This window comes from Anticarsia gemmatalis, chromosome 18, assembly GCF_050436995.1.
Source record: "Anticarsia gemmatalis isolate Benzon Research Colony breed Stoneville strain chromosome 18, ilAntGemm2 primary, whole genome shotgun sequence".
Taxonomy (NCBI): Eukaryota; Metazoa; Arthropoda; class Insecta; order Lepidoptera; family Erebidae; genus Anticarsia; species Anticarsia gemmatalis.
The window spans coordinates 5,722,960-5,739,704 of NC_134762.1; the positions used below are offsets into that span (position 1 = coordinate 5,722,960).

Genomic DNA, 16,745 nt, shown 5'->3' on the forward strand with positions numbered 1-16,745 from the left:
CGCGTAGTTTAATTAATTTGATTGTTATCGTAATGCTAGCTCATAACGAAAGGACTCATTCCTCCGAAAGAATCAGAGTGTTAAAGCAGTTTAAGAAAATAGGTATTTCTAGCAATGATCGTGATATGTTGAAAAGATAAGCGTTTTTATACTTACTACTTTGTTTTGTTACGAACAAATAAACAATGCAATATATGTACAAGGAAAGCTTTGCGCTGTTTAATAAGGTAACATTAAACACAATTAATCAACACAACGATTTAAGGATGAATATCCCGTAAAATCCGCGGTTTAATTAAATATCATTATTGAAATTTGGTATTTCCTTTTCAAAACAATAGTCTCAGTTCATACCTGATTAGATATTATGTACTGCGTTATCTTGGGGTGTACCTATTTAAGTATTTTTGTAGATAGAGTTTTACTAGATTAACAGAAAGCTCATTGCCCAGGTAGTGTCACGTGCATGTGTATGTGCGTGCAGTACAAGTCAGCGTCAGCGTAAAATATTAGGTACATGTTTTTTTGTAATAAAATACAAGTTCACAGCGACTTCAATAACGTTTATGAAGTTACCGCCAGGGGAGCAATACGATTAGACGTTACCTTTCATTAGACGTTCTGCAGACTGATGGTCTTCCTGTGACAGCGCTGCACCCGTTACGTGACGTACGTGCACACCGCAAAGAGTTTCCGTAGAACCGCAACGGTGCCCGTCGCCCCATGCTCCTGCTTATTGCAGTTTCGGGTCTTTAAGTAAAAGACTTTCAAGTCCGACTCCGTCCATGTGGTTATATGACTTATGTTGTCTTATGGACAAAATCTTGAGCTTTGCTCAGTTTTGCTAGTATTTTACAGCCTCTGTGTTATTCTACTGCATAGGCTACTACGAGTACATTGCCAAGTTTCATCAAAATTAATTTAGTAGTTTTGGCGTGATTGAACAACAAAAATCCAAACTATCACATTTAAAATATTATTAAAGAAGTAGAGACGTTGAGGTTTAATATAACTATGCAAGATCAAACAAAATAGCAGGTCCTGTAATGTAAGCAATATTTGATTGCACATTAATATTTCTAACAGGTAAGATAACCATATTTAACGATGACATACCCTTACTATTCTATACAATGGTGATGGCATAAAGACAATGCAGTATGTTTTGCTGAATTTCCTTATCTAATGGAAGTGCGTACTATATAAATCGTAACTGATTGTTAGTTTATTTATTTAGAGATCAGTAGGGGTAGTCGCTGCTGGATCAAATAAATATTGTCCATCAGTCGTCGAAATGTGGGTGTGGTTCTACCCGCACGTGATAGCGCTGATCATCACGAATGCTCTCAACGCAGTATGGGCCGACAAAGGGAGTTTGACTTTTGCAATAGACAATACATTGTCCATGAGAGATGACATTGCCCAAGTAAAATCCAGTGCTGCCGCAATCACCAAAATTGTGTTTAAAGAAAAAGCTAGCCAAATCAAGAATATGGTGCTAGTCACGTTTAATGACCCATGTATGTATGATTTTTAACGCGTCACTCACTCCAGTTTTCGTCTATTCCAACTCATTAAACTGTACGTGAGAAAATTGATTCTTTTTTGCAGATGCGCGATTGGTGACGGTGACAAAGAAACGCAGTGTTTTGAGAGAAAAAATTAACGCTATACGCGTGCATAACAAATACGGGAACCGTGACTGTCCGGAGATGTCTATGACAGGAATATTGCTAGCGCTGAAGAAAAGTCTACCGGGATCTTATATATACGTATTTACTGACGCATCTGCCAAAGATCATGCTCGCAGTCGCGAGGTCAAAAACCTGTGTCAAAAGAAACAAACGCAGGTACGAATTCGTCTCGTGTCTCTTTTTTTTTACATTAAACTTAGCTGCGGCAAAATTGCTAACATTCATTTAATTTTTCAGATTATATTTGTACTGACGGGGTCTTGCGGCCGTAGCCGTCGCAATGAACCAGAGTTCTTAGTTTATAACGATATAGCATCCGCTTGCTCAGGATTGGCGTTTACAGTGGACAAACAAGACGTCAAAAAGGTAATTCTAATCTTCTGGATAAAACCATTAAGTATAACAAAATAGGTATAAATTGTTAAAATGTCTCCTTCATATTAATTTATGGCTAAACATCTATTCGATGTTTTAGGTACTTGGTACGATCAAGGAAACCATCAAAGGTAAACAAACAGTAATAGCCTCAAGAACAACCCCAGCTAATGTATACACAGATATATCGGTGAGTTGAAGATCTAGGTTTAATTTATCAGCGTCTGATTGGCTCATGTAGTTTCATCGTGTACCTTCATGACAAATTCTAGTTTATTTAACGTCGCCTACTTATATAAATGATGGGAAAGTCTAGCTGTTTGATTCACTATGACGGACAAATTTTACAATAGATTTTTGAAATTTAACACAGGGACTTTACAAGCAGCCGTGAGGAACAGCCGGATTTCATTTAACATCACTCATCATTGTAATGTTTTCCTATTTATTTCAGTTTGTAATCGACGATCAAACTGAATTTGCAATCATCACAGCTTCCGGTACAAAGGTATCTTTAAAAATTACCGGTCATAAAGCGCGGGCACGGAGACTCATGTGGTTAGATAATGCCAAGGTTAGTATAGTCAATATAGAATATTATACCTAATAATAAAGTACCTGTCTATTAATAAGATTGCTCTATAAAATAAAGTAATGAAATGAAGAAAAATTAATATAATTATAACGATAACGTTAAACGTTGTGTTATAAATGATGCTTAAATACGTATATCTAAAATTATTCTTTCGTGTGATTATTATAATATATGATTATGATTAAATAGGTGATAAAACTGATCAACCCTCGACCTGGCACCTACACAGCAAGAGTGCGGGGTACAACCCAAACGTCACTGTTCATCGTCGGCAGAACAGATTTTTTCTTCAGACATGGCTTCTCCGAATTGGAGCCGAAAATGCTTAAAGACACCACAAAGCAGCCGATCGCCAGTGAGTTATTTTTTTATCATAATATATCATTTTTATTTATATCAAGTACGATGTATCGCCGAGTGGCGCACCTAAGTGATCGGTTCTCACGTGACACCAGTTGGAGGTTTTAAACTGTAAATATTTAAAAATATTATACGTAATGTTTGTTTTAGATGCCAAAACTCACCTATCAATACACGTAGTGGATCCTAAACACACGGTCAATATTGGAAAAGCTCAGATTTTGGACATGAATGAAAATGTATTGCAGGAATTACAACTAAAACATTTACGTAAAGATTTCTACACGACGAAGCCGTTCTGGGCACCATCGCATCGGTTCAAAGTTGCTGTAAGTGATTGAACACAAAATATATTTACACTAACAAAGTCAATTCTTAATTTACTTGCTGTCAAAGTTTTTTTATTTGAAACTGTAAACTGTTGTCATAGAACTTTATTTTTTTAGGTTGTTGGAACGTCAAAACACACGGGAAAACCGATTAAACGTATAGCAACAATTCCAATTACACCTATAGATCCTCCGAAAGGTACGTGTTACAATGTATTTTTTTTTCATTCAACCATAATATTGTTTTAATATAGCTAGCTAGTGTATGCTACTAGCGTATAGAGATTATGCATAGACATTGACTGGACTCCAATGAAACTGGCCGCTGTAGCCGAATATCAGAATGTAGCACGAAAATATCATTTTCTCACATTTCAGTGGTGCCAAAGCGAAAAATGCCAGTTGTGACTATATCCGAGGGCAGTTCTATTGAGCTTAAGTACGGCATAACTGTGAAGTTGACATGTAAAGTGAAGGCCTACCCAGAGCCTACAATCAAGTGGTTCAATAGTCGCGGGACAGCTATTACGTCTCTGGTGAGATATATTAATTTACATTACACAATTATAACAGTATCGCGATATTTTTGTGATATATCACGTAAACTTTCCGATACGTGTCCTAATTTCACTCATCACTATTTCTTTTACTTGAATCTTCTATTATCCTTAATACTTCCTCCACGATAAAAGCTTCTTTTAAATAAAACATAAGCAATTAAATAACTCACTCGATTTCATGGAAGCAATGGTCAACGAATTAAAACAAATGTTCCAGAGTTCGGTAATGGAGCCGCCGTACGACTACATAAGTTATCTAACAGTATCGGACGTGTCTAACAGTGACAAGTACACATGTATTGCTACGAACAATGTGGGATCTCGCTCTAAGGATATTCAAGTAACCGTGGAAGATCCATTCAATGTGAAATCTATTGTCACAGGTAAAACTCTATGATAATGTAATTAATCTAGTAACGAAATCATGTTTATAATTTCCCTTTAACAAATGCTAGGGCCAGTTTTTAAAACTTCTCAACTACGTTAACCTTATTTATATAAGCTACATAATTGACTGCCTCTGTAGCGCGGTCGGGAGTATATGCGACTGCCGTGCGAGAGGTCTCGGGTTCGAATCCTGGGTCGGGCCAAAATGTCTTTTCTAAGATTTTCTGTTAAGAATTTCTTAGAGATTGCCCGGATAGACTTGAGGTCGATGACCTCCGTGCCTCGGAGAGCACGTTAAGCCGTCGGTCCTGCGCCTGACCTCTCACTGGTCGTGTCGGTTATCCGTCCCACAGGACTATGAGAGTGATGGAATAGAGAGTGTACCTGTGTATTGTGCACACACTTGGACACTATAAACAAAGTCCTGCACAGATGGCCAGTTTCAATGAAACTGACCGCCGTAGCTGTATATCGGCTAGGAGGACATTATTAAGCTACATAATATAAAAACGAAGCTAACTGGATTTACAAATTGATTACAGGAACAACAGAGTTGCATTATGGTATACAAAGTACATTGAAGTGCGACATCACCGCTATAGTACCGATGGAAATCAGTTGGTCCTTTATGGACGAGAAAACTGGCACAAATCATCATGTAACCACGTCGAGCAAGTATTCAATTTCATCTGATGGCACTGAACTGACTATAAACAAAATGGATCCAGATATGGTTGGTTCATATACCTGCAAAGCAACTTTGATCAAGGATAAAAATAAATCAGTGGAATACAGCACGCAAGTTAAAATTATCGGAATGGGTAAGTAAATTATAAAACTCTTATTACTATTTGAAGACAAAAAAATGGCCATGGATTACCGGGTTGATTCGTATTTAATTACAGAACCACCTAAAGTGACAGGAGTTAACGAAGAAACAGTCATAAAAGGAACAGATTTCGACCTAGAGTGCCGGTAAGTATCTTTTTCTTCGACATATTTGAGAAATGCTTTAATTTATACCAAGACATTTATCATGGCAGGTGCCTGCGGTATATGTTAATTATTCAAATCTTAATTTTAGGACATCTGGTGTGCCCCCGCCGACGATATCATGGCAATTCATGAGTAAGGACAGCTCGAGGTACGTGTCAGTGGCGGGATCTGACAACGTGCTGCGTATATCACGCGTCGACGAGAAACACGCGGGACGATACAAGTGTATAGCGCACAATGTTGTAGGAGACGACGAACACGTCACTACACTCACTGTGCAAGGTAAACCTAACATTTATTGACCGTTTGATACAAAGTACAGTTGTCATAAACCCTGTATTGATTTCACTGCTTTTATTTACAGTTCCTCCAAAAATTGTATCAAGTACCTCAACAGTATACAAAAGTACTGAGGATAAAGATACACAATTGACAATCCCATGTGAAGCGACAGGTTTGCCTAAACCAGATATCACGTGGAAAAAGAACGGTGCAACCATCTTAACAAGTAAGATTCAGTAGATATCTCTGTGAAAATCAACCAAAAAATATATATTAACTTTGTTGTAATCAATTTTTGTTTTTAGATACAAAGTATTTGATACAAGACGGAGCTCTGGTGATCAGAAATCCAGTGGTGAGCGACAGTCACACGTACACGTGCGAGGCGAAGAACAACGCCGGAGCAGATCAAGCAACGTTCCGAGCCAATATTATGCGTGAGTTAATCAATGAATATGCAATAAAAATAATTTAATGGTAGTAAGTTACATTGACATAAAGTAGTGGTAGCCGATTAATATAAGTTGGCACCTCCCACGCTAGTAGTCGACGGTTCGAACAGGAAACAACACACTAATTACTTTTCAAAGTTATGTGTGTATTATAAATAATTATCACCTGCTTTAACGGTGAAAGAAATCACAGTGATGAAAAAATGCATGCCTTAACTTTTTTTAATACTTACATTTATTGAGGGCATGCAACTCCGCACTTCGCCAGCGTGCCGGACTCATGGCCTAAGCCTTCCTTGTTTGGGAATAGACCCTTGCCCAGCAGTGGGACAGTTATGACTTTAAAAAAAGTTACACCTCAAATTAACTTATAATGTAAATAATACTTAAGTATATTACATAAATATAATGATATCGTAAAATCTTGATATTATTTATTAATAATACCGTATTATAATATTTTTTATACAGAAATCCCACGAGTATCTGGACTAGACGTAAAAGTAATTAAGAGGGGTGATTACGTTAATATTGAATGCGAGTAAGTATTTCTGAATTAATAAAAAAGTATTTCCTATCAACTGACTTACATATACCCACATTTTAGTAACTTACACTTTATTTTCTTTTTTTAGGATAATAAAAGGAGTACCAAAACCGACTATTTCTTGGCAATTTATGGAAGATGATACTCCATGGTACGTGTCAGTGGCGGGATCTGACAACGTGCTGCGTATATCACGCGTCGACGAGAAACACGCGGGACGATACAAGTGTATAGCGCACAATGTTGTAGGAGACGACGAACACGTCACTACACTCACTGTGCAAGGTAATGTAATTAAAACAAGCAGCAAAATGTTAATACTAAATGGTCAGCAATTTTACTTAAAAAATACAGTTTTATAACAGTATGATCTACTGATCAGCATATCATACAAAAATTATCGAAATCAAACCACATCTATGCGACGCACCGATAGCCCAATGGTCAGAGTTAAAAAAATCTACAATAGTTTTTCACGAATAACCAAAAGAAAGAACAAACAAAAATTAACATTTCTCGTAGGGTATTATTATACAGCAACTGGCAACAGACTTATTTCACTACAATTTTAAACACAATGTTTACAGTGCCGCCTGAAATAGCATTGTCTTCTCAGAAAACTTATAAAAGTATCGAAGGAAGGGATGAGGAGTTGAGAATCCCCTGTGCAGCAACCGGTAATCCCAAGCCATTGATTACATGGAAGGCGAACGGTGTAATTATAAATCCAAGTAAGTTACAGTCCCTCAAAACAATATTGTCAATTCTTCATTGCTATGCTATCATTGAATACTAGTTTCATTAGAAACAACAGCTAACAATGACTTTTCCTTTTCAGGCACAAAGTATTTGATACAAGACGGAGCTCTGGTGATCAGAGATCCAAAGGTGAGCGACAGTCACACGTACACGTGCGAGGCGAAGAACAACGCCGGAGCAGATCAAGCAACGTTCCAAGTCAACATTATGCGTAAGTAATCAACCGAATTCATTTCGACTGTAATATGGCAATTAATTTTTCCCCAAAATTGTGCTATACATTATAATGAAATTGATGAGATGAAAAAAATACGAAGGCTTTCCATTAACGATTATATTTTTTTCTCATAATATTATAATGCAACGTTGCATTATAATATTATGTGTACTAGTCGCGAGAGTTTAAAAATATTTTTTTCTGTTTAACTTTAATAGTTTTCTTTAATAGTGATGTTTACTGAAACATTTAATATTTTTTTAACTTGTTTGTTGAGTGTAACCTCGTTTGCAATGTACATATTATTATTTGATCCTTTAAGGTCATTTCAATATCAGATTAATATTTTTTCAGAACTACCTGACGTACCTGATAATGATGCTATGACAACTGTAAAAGGAAATCCAATAAATATTGAATGCAGGTACGCAAAACCCAAAATCCAATGTGGTAAATTTTGTTAAACATATATAAATGTTATTTTCAAAACATTCATAGCCTTCTGTTCTAATCTTAATATATATTTTCACTAAACGCAAAATATTTCTGGTTGATTCTGTTATTTTTGCTAAACATTTCGTATTTAACATTTTAGAATTGTGAAAGGAGTACCGAAACCAACTATAACGTGGCAATTTATGGCTGAAGACAGCTCGAGGTACGTGTCAGTGGCGGGATCTGACAACGTGCTGCGTATATCACGCGTCGACGAGAAACACGCGGGACGATACAAGTGTATAGCGCACAATGTTGTAGGCGACGACGAACACGTCACTACACTCACTGTACAAGGTAAGTTCCCAGTCTTCGTGTATAATATCAGTCATTTTACCATCAACAAAAATAGCTAGCTTGATTTTCTTTGTTGTTTACAGTACCACCTGAAATTTTATCAAATGCAGAACTAGTCTACAAAGGCGTCCAAGGAAGGGATGAACAGTTGCGAATTCCGTGTACAGTAGCCGGTAATCCCAAGCCTGTGATAACATGGAAGGTGAAAGGCGTTACTATCTCTGAAAGTAAGGTTTAATCAAATTACATTTATCTTTATACGAAATGTTAATGATAATCTACAAGGGATCAATGCTTTCAGGCCGAAAGTATTCCCTTCTGAATGGAGTTTTGGTGATCAGAGATCTGAAAGTAAGCGACAGTCAGGCGTACACTTGCGAGGCGAAGAACAACGCCGGGTCAGTCCAAGCTTCGTTCCAAGTAAACATTTTAAGTAAGTATACCGTTACACAGTACCTATATACATTAATGAGGTAGCTTGTGTCAAGAATAACCTGATTATAAAGATAATTCAGGTAGTTAAGTATTAGTACTAACATAGACTCTATTCCCAGGGGTACCCGAAGTTTACGGAAAAACTGCTTTGACTATTGTTAAAGGTAAATCGGCAGACTTTGAATGCAGGTAAGACTGGCTCTATATGCATTTAAGAAAAAGTTAACATTTTTACAGCTTTCATTTACAATTATTGGTGCTTTTACGATTTCAGAGTGGTCGGTGGTGTGCCCCAACCAACAATAAGGTGGCAATTCATGAGTAAAGACAGCTCGAGGTACGTGTCAGTGCCAGGATCTGACAACGTGCTGCGTATATCACGCGTCGACGAGAAACACGCGGGACGATACAAGTGTATAGCGCACAATGTTGTAGGCGACGACGAACACGTCACTACACTCACTGTGCAAGGTAAACCTAACATTTATCAACTGTTTAAAACAAAGTACATAAGTTATAATAACTGTATTTATTCTACTGTGTTTGTTGTTTACAGTTCCTCCAAAAATATTATCAAGCACATCAGACACAAAAGTCTACACAAGTATTGAGGGTAAAGATACACAATTGAGAATTCCATGTGAAGCGACAGGTTTGCCTAAACCAGATATCACGTGGAAAAAGAACGGTGTTACCATCTTAACAGGTAATATTTAGTCGATATCTCGTAAAACAAAACCAATTTGTTCATAACAGCTGGATTGTAATTTCTGTTTTGCTTTTTAGGTACAAAGTATTTGATACAAGACGGAGCTCTGGTGATCAGAGATCCACAGGTGAGCGACAGTCACACGTACACGTGCGAGGCGAAGAACAACGCCGGAGCAGATCAAGCAAATTTTCAAACGAATATAATGCGTGAGTTTTACAATACTTGGGCCCGTAGTTTTTTGTAGATTCGTTTTGTGTTTTATTTGTTGAACAATTAATTTGTGGTCAACCTAGTGTTAAAGTTGTTCAAGTCGCCCGAAACTGTTATCTTAATAGATAACAACCGGGACCGACTATTTACGTGCCTTCCGAAGCACAGAGTCGCCCAGTTTAAATACCACTATGCGGTCACCCATCTATGGAATGACCGCGCCAATGTTTGCTTAACTCACACATCACTTACCGACCGACGAGCGCAACTGGCTACGGACGCCTCAAGTTTATTTTATTTACATATTTAGATATCTCTTAATTCACTGAAATAAAATCTTCTTTCTCAGAATTACCTGATGTGCCTCAAAATGATGCTGTGACTACGGTAAAAGGCAAATCAATAAATATTGACTGCAGGTATGTAAAAGTACACTAATTTAACAATATTTTTAGATGGTGCATCATCTAAAAATATTGTTTCATAATTGAAATGATTTTTAGGATCGTAAAAGGAGTACCAAAACCAACTATAACGTGGCAATTCATGAGTAAAGACAGCTCGAGGTACGTGTCAGTGGCGGGATCTGACAACGTGCTGCGTATATCACGCGTCGACGAGAAACACGCGGGAAGATACAAGTGTATAGCGCACAATGTTGTAGGAGACGACGAACACGTCACTACACTCACTGTGCAAGGTAAACATATCATAATATATCGTGTTAACTGTTTGATTTGAAGTACTTTAGTCGAATCATAGCACTCACTTAATATTTCTGCATTACCGTTTCTCATCTGGATTCGGGTCACTCTTTGGATATTTCACCGTGAAGCGGGAGCCAGTGCTATTGCTCATTTTCATTTTATAGGCGTCGATTGAGGTCTATATTCAAGTATTATGTAATATAACTCATAAAACACGTATTTATCCTGTTGATGATTCCTTTTAATCACCAGTAATGAATAAACATATTGATACGTAGCTGTCACTAATATTCACAGTGCCGCCAACGTTACCGTACCTCTCAGAAGTCTACAGAGCTATTGAAGGAACAGATAGGCAGTTGAAAATACATTGTCGAGCGACCGGTTTTCCCAAGCCAGTAATAACATGGAAAGTGGAGAGAGTACCTATTATTCCAAGTAAGATTCAGAGATTTTTTAGTAAGACTTGTACAATTGTAGAAATCGATTATACTTTTACACTAACGAATCTCTGCATTCCAGGTGCGAAGTATATGATACAAGACGAGGTTCTGGTCATCAGAGATCCAAAGGTGAGCGATAGTCAGACATATTCGTGCGAGGCGAAGAACGACGCTGGTTCGGTTGAAGAAACGTTCAGAGTCAACATTATGCGTGAGTAAAAGGACACAACTTTATGACTTAGTTAACAAAATTTTTATTATTCCATTCATATTGCATATTATTCTAACTAAGAAGTTTGTTAAAAACAGTCTTATTTTAATCTCATTTGCAGAATTACCTGAAATATTAGGAAGCTCTACTGTGACAACAATTAAAAGTAATCCCACAAGTATAGAATGCAGGTAAGACTATAGGTACTCTCACAGTTGTAGTAAAAAAACGCAGTCTGTTGGTAAGTGGTAGTTCATAGTATTCAGCTGATCATTACAACTTCTATGATTTTAGAATTGTTAAAGGAGTACCAAAACCAACTATAACGTGGCAATTCATGAGTAAGGACAGCTCGAGGTACGTGTCAGTGGCGGGATCTGACAACGTGCTGCGTATATCACGCGTCGACGAGAAACACGCGGGACGATACAAGTGTATAGCGCACAATGTTGTAGGCGACGACGAACACGTCACTACACTCACTGTGCAAGGTAAACCTAACATATATTATGTCAACTGTTTGATTTGAAGTGCTTTAGTCGTAATGCCTATGTTTATTCTACTGTTTTGTCTACAGTTCCTCCAAAAATATTATCAAGCACATCAAAAGTCTACACAAGTATTGAAGGTAGAGATACACAATTGATAATTCCATGTGAAGCGACTGGTTTCCCTAAACCAGAGATCATGTGGAAGAACAACGGTGCCACCATCTTAACAAGTAAGATTCAATCGAAATTGTAATGTCCAGACCAATGTGTAAATGTTAACTACATTGAAATACCTTTTTTCTTTAAGGTACAAAGTATTTGATACAAGACGGAGCTCTGGTGATCAGAGATCCAAAGGTGAGCGACAGTCACACGTACTTGTGCGAGGCGAAGAACAACGCCGGAGCAGATCAAGCAACGTTCCAAGCATATGTTATGCGTGAGTTAAATATAACATAAATATAAGTAATGCATAAAAATGCAACTTAGTTGAAAAGCTCGATAATAGCGTCAGGATGTCGTAGAATGAGTACGACACACTGACCTTGTGCGACTTTTTAACTAAATTTATTGACGCAATTATTTGATTATGAAAAAATATAAGAAAATACATGTTATTTTTTTTCACAATTAACCTAACCAACGAAAATATTACAATCAATCAATATCGCTTTTAAGTTTACAAATTATGATACTGTATTCTAGCTGTGTTTATTAATATTATTCACTTTGGATCTTATTTAATTTACCTTTTTTTAGAATTGCCTGACGTGCCTGAAAACGATGCACAGACAACAATAAAGGGCCAAACAACAAATATTGACTGCAGGTTCGTGAAAGTAGAAACACATTAAAACTTAGTGGTTTTATGATGGTAATGAGTATGTTATCCTAACTTTATAAACAATATCATTTTAGGATTGTGAAGGGAGTGCCGAAACCTAAGATAACGTGGCAATTCATGAGTAAGGACAGCTCGAGGTACGTGTCAGTGGCGGGATCTGACAACGTGCTGCGTATATCACGCGTCGACGAGAAACACGCGGGACGATACAAGTGTATAGCGCACAATGTTGTAGGCGACGACGAACACGTCACTACACTCACTGTGCAGGGTAAGATTTTATGATAATATAATCAAAACTTAACGAACCTTAGTTTACTTATTTCCTTGTCCAGACAAAATTTACTTTCATATTTTTGTTGTTTATAGTTCCTCCAAAAATATTATCAAGCACATCAAAAGTCTACACAAGTATTGAAGGTAGAGATACAAAGATGACAATCCCATGTAAAGCGACTGGTTTCCCTAAACCAGAGATCGCGTGGAAGAACAACGGTGTCACCATCTTAACAAGTAAGATTCAGTTGAAATCTCTTAGGACAAAACCAATATGTAAACTACAGGAGGATTACATTTTTAACTTTTTTAGGTACAAAATATTTGATACAAGACGGAGCTCTGGTGATCAGAGATCCAAAGGTGAGCGACAGTCACACTTACACGTGCGAGGCGAAGAACAACGCCGGAGCAGATCAAGCAACGTTCCAAGTTAATATTATGCGTGAGTGAGATATCATTGTTTAGACCTTTTTTTTATTTGTTTTATTAATTTAAGCGCTTATTTCTCTTAAATATTTTTTTACAGAATTACCTGACGTGCCTGAAGATGATACCAAGACCACTGTACTAGGGAAATCAATTAATATTGAATGCAGGTATGTGTGAGGTGTAAGCTCAGAAGCACGTCATAATATATATTTTAAAGAAACATTTCTTAAAGAACTTAATTTTTAATAAAATAATGTAATTTAAGGATTCTGAAAGGAGTACCAAAACCAACTATAACGTGGCAATTCATGAGTAAGGACAGCTCGAGGTACGTGTCAGTGGCGGGATCTGACAACGTGCTGCGTATATCACGCGTCGACGAGAAACACGCGGGACGATACAAGTGTATAGCGCACAATGTTGTAGGCGACGACGAACACGTCACTACACTCACTGTTGAATGTAAGTCTAGCACGATTTATTACCTAATTAGTGTGATGAATATTTATGTGATTATTGTGTGATTTGATTAAATAGCCTACTTCAAAAAATAGTTCATTGAAATGTTGTCCGCCCGCAGTCGCACCAGTTATAACATCCAAACATTCAGCGACGTACAAAGGACTTGAAGGAGACGTAGCTTTGAAGATCCCCTGTGATGTGGTTGGAGTTCCGCCGCCAGCCATAACATGGAAGCGTAATGGTGTCGTCATCACACCAAGTAAGTCAAGTCAATCCAATAACATAGTGAGATCCGACACAGAGGCAGAACATAAATTATTCGTTGTTAATTTCAGACAACCACTACGATATCAATAACGGAGCATTGATCATAAAGTCTCCCAAGAAGAGCGACACTTCGTCGTACACTTGCGTAGCCAAGAACAACCAGGGCGCAGTTGACGCCACATTTAATGCTACTGTTGACGGTAAATTCTATCTCATTTTGTGCTTATTTCCTGGAAACTGAAAAAAATCCAATTACCTACTTATTACATCTACATAATTATGTGACACGAATTAATAAATATTTGACTGGTTCTTGTAGAGTACCTTGACGATTTGGGTAAAATTCAGGAAGTCAATTTATTGCACGGAGACACGATGAAGCTGAAATGTGGCTCGGATAGTCAATTAGTCAGATGGTTTATGGTGAGTAATGTACACCATTATATTATGGATATTTTTGCTTATCCTCGTCTGGTAATTATGATATTATAACACTTTTACGGTTTCCGCAGGAGAGAAACGATTTAGGAGTAACAGGGAAATATTTTGAATTAAAGAATATTGATGTGTCACAAGAAGGAAATTATACTTGTCGTGTTAGTGACATGAATGGTGGTCACACAGAGACGTTTGTGGTACACGTTGGGTTGCCTCCTACATTCTTGACGGAACAAGAGAACACCAGGTTTGATTGGACTGGCAGCGAAACTGACATGTTGGATTGCAGAGTAGAAGCACAACCGGCGGTTGATGTAAGTGACTATTAATCCCCTCTTGCTGGTAATCACTGCTATACCATGTTAATTTTTGTCTGAACCAAAACATGTTTGAGAGTTTATTTCTTCTGCTGAACATTTGTAAGCAGTGTTAAATTGGGGTATAATCATCTTAAGCCTTTCCAGGTTGTATGGACTTACAACGGTAAGGTATTAAGTGACAAGAAGACAACGCGTTTGGCTGTGTCTGGGAACTGGGGACAATATACGTGCAATGTCAGCAATGTTCATGGCGCAGTACAGAGGAGCTTTGACGTCATATCTTCTCGTAAGTAACAAATTTTATTTCAAAATTTGAAAATACGACAACATAAAACAATACGTAGGTTTTTATTGCTTTTATAAATCATTAACAAGTTCACAAACACACATTTTTTTTTCATTCCAGATTGTTTGATACCAAGAAAACCTAAATATGGTGGTATTATGCCTCTCATATTGACAACACACTACACTTGGCCGTTACTTAATGGAACTACAGATTATATAATGGTGGGACCTGGACAAACGCATAGATTCGTTTGTCTCGAGCAGGAAGGCCAGAAGAATAACTTCCGTAAATTACCAAGAAAAAGTATAATAACTGGAACTTGCAAAGAGCAAGACACATTTGTAGTGGAGGGTATACCAACCAGGGTAACAGATTTACAATGTGTTAATGAAATTAATCCGACGGTTGTTGAAAAGAATGTTCAATGTTTAACAAAGGACTCAAGACTGATGCGCGTGACCTTCTACGTCCACGGTTTCTTGGAGACATACGAAGTATGCTTCGATACATCCAGGAATATACCTTTGTACACACGAGTGGCGATGTCTAAGAGCAACCTCGGTCCTGGTGTAACCGGCAACTGGTACAAGTACCCCGGCATCGGTGACGACACAGCGCGCAAACCGTATACATGCGCCACACCGACATCCTCGTGCTGCTACTCCAAGGCGCAGCTGGTGAATGCTCGCGATTTTATCGACGGTCCGGCCCAGGACGCCACTTATATAGACCCTATCAACGCTGTTCCCTATTGGCGTCCTTGCGATTCAAAGAAGGTACACTATGCTAGCTATACGTATTTTTAAATGACATTGATATATATTATGACAAAATAATGCACCCTAAGTACTGTAAAGTATAAAATATATGAATGGAATTTTCTATTACAGTCTCCATGGGAAGAAATCGAGAATATGGTGAGGTCGCGGCTGCAGGTATACCCACAGTTCGTGGCTTGGTCCGGTACTCACGCGCTACAAGATAAAAATGGAGCGGCAGTCCCGCGCTATTTATGGAAGGTACCCACTTGTTTTGATACTGAAGCTAATAATATAATTAAATAGCTAATTTACAAAAGTATCAACTTAATTAGAGATTTGTTTTTTTTTATTAGAACTTGTTGTGTAAATTGAATTGGCATTCTAAAGGAAGTCAATTATAATATTATGTCTGACTATGTATTAAGTTGTTGTATATTTCTCAGGTGCTAAGGTTCAATGAAGCATCGTCGATAGCTATCGTGTACGTGAACGGCGCTTCGCCTTCAGCCGCAGACTATTTGTGTAAGAACATATGCGCTGACGACAACGTGCCGTGGATCCATACACACAACAAACATGTTTACTGTTGCAACGTCGACGACTTCTTGCAAGCTTTTGGTTTGCGTGGAACTAGCATCGGAGGTACGTCCAGTATTAAATTTATAGCGTTAGCCACAAATCTAACTACATATTATGAATAACTTCTATTCAAAAAAATACGATTTATTTCTAAAAACTTCGAAAGAATTTATATCAGTTCTGCAAGTTTATTTTAACCTTACCCTATCATTTAGTAGGGATGTTGGTTAATTCTCTTTTATGCATGGCTGTCAGACTAACGCAGATTTTAACGTTAACATTCTTAATGTAACACACTTAATTATGCATTACATGTTAAAAGGGTTAAAATAATTACGTGCTCATTTACAGAATCAACGGCGGTGGCATTTAACAAGATACGGTCAAAGGGATACTGACGTACCTACCTGAAATGGTTTCAAGGTTAACTACTTAATACAAAATACTTACTTTGCAATTGTGTAGTTATAATAATAATTATTGATTAATGTCTTTTTTTATCTGATAAACAAAATTTTTACTT

The 16,745-nt window shown here is 37.5% G+C and overlaps 1 protein-coding gene across 1 annotated transcript; it reads left to right on the plus strand.

The window, feature by feature from the left end:
• Positions 1-1,294: 1,294 nt before the first annotated feature.
• LOC142980760 (hemicentin-1-like) lies at positions 1,295-16,620 on the plus strand. Its single transcript, XM_076126338.1, has 48 exons — positions 1,295-1,520; positions 1,612-1,850; positions 1,932-2,060; positions 2,170-2,259; positions 2,854-3,019; positions 3,175-3,353; positions 3,471-3,552; positions 3,732-3,889; positions 4,131-4,296; positions 4,843-5,121; positions 5,206-5,275; positions 5,385-5,578; positions 5,661-5,804; positions 5,884-6,015; positions 6,502-6,571; positions 6,666-6,862; positions 7,165-7,308; positions 7,416-7,547; positions 7,908-7,977; positions 8,149-8,345; positions 8,429-8,572; positions 8,647-8,778; positions 8,900-8,969; positions 9,055-9,251; positions 9,337-9,486; positions 9,567-9,698; positions 10,052-10,121; positions 10,206-10,402; positions 10,932-11,063; positions 11,185-11,254; positions 11,358-11,554; positions 11,641-11,784; positions 11,862-11,993; positions 12,314-12,383; positions 12,473-12,669; positions 12,768-12,911; positions 12,988-13,119; positions 13,204-13,273; positions 13,372-13,568; positions 13,687-13,827; positions 13,904-14,035; positions 14,155-14,258; positions 14,348-14,587; positions 14,738-14,879; positions 15,000-15,658; positions 15,773-15,901; positions 16,087-16,285; positions 16,574-16,620. Exons 1-48 carry the CDS (start codon positions 1,295-1,297, stop codon positions 16,618-16,620), a joined length of 7,434 nt encoding a protein of 2,477 aa, XP_075982453.1.
• Positions 16,621-16,745: the final 125 nt, after the last annotated feature.

Coding starts and splice junctions, on each gene's coding strand:
- LOC142980760 (XM_076126338.1), top strand. CDS start 1,295: ATGTGGGTGTGGTTCTACCCGCACGTGATAGCGCTGATCATCACGAAT. Junction 8,779..8,899: donor GTTCCAAGTAAACATTTTAA/GTAAGTATACCG, acceptor CTCTATTCCCAG/GGGTACCCGAAGTTTACGGA. Junction 12,670..12,767: donor CACTACACTCACTGTGCAGG/GTAAGATTTTAT, acceptor TGTTGTTTATAG/TTCCTCCAAAAATATTATCA.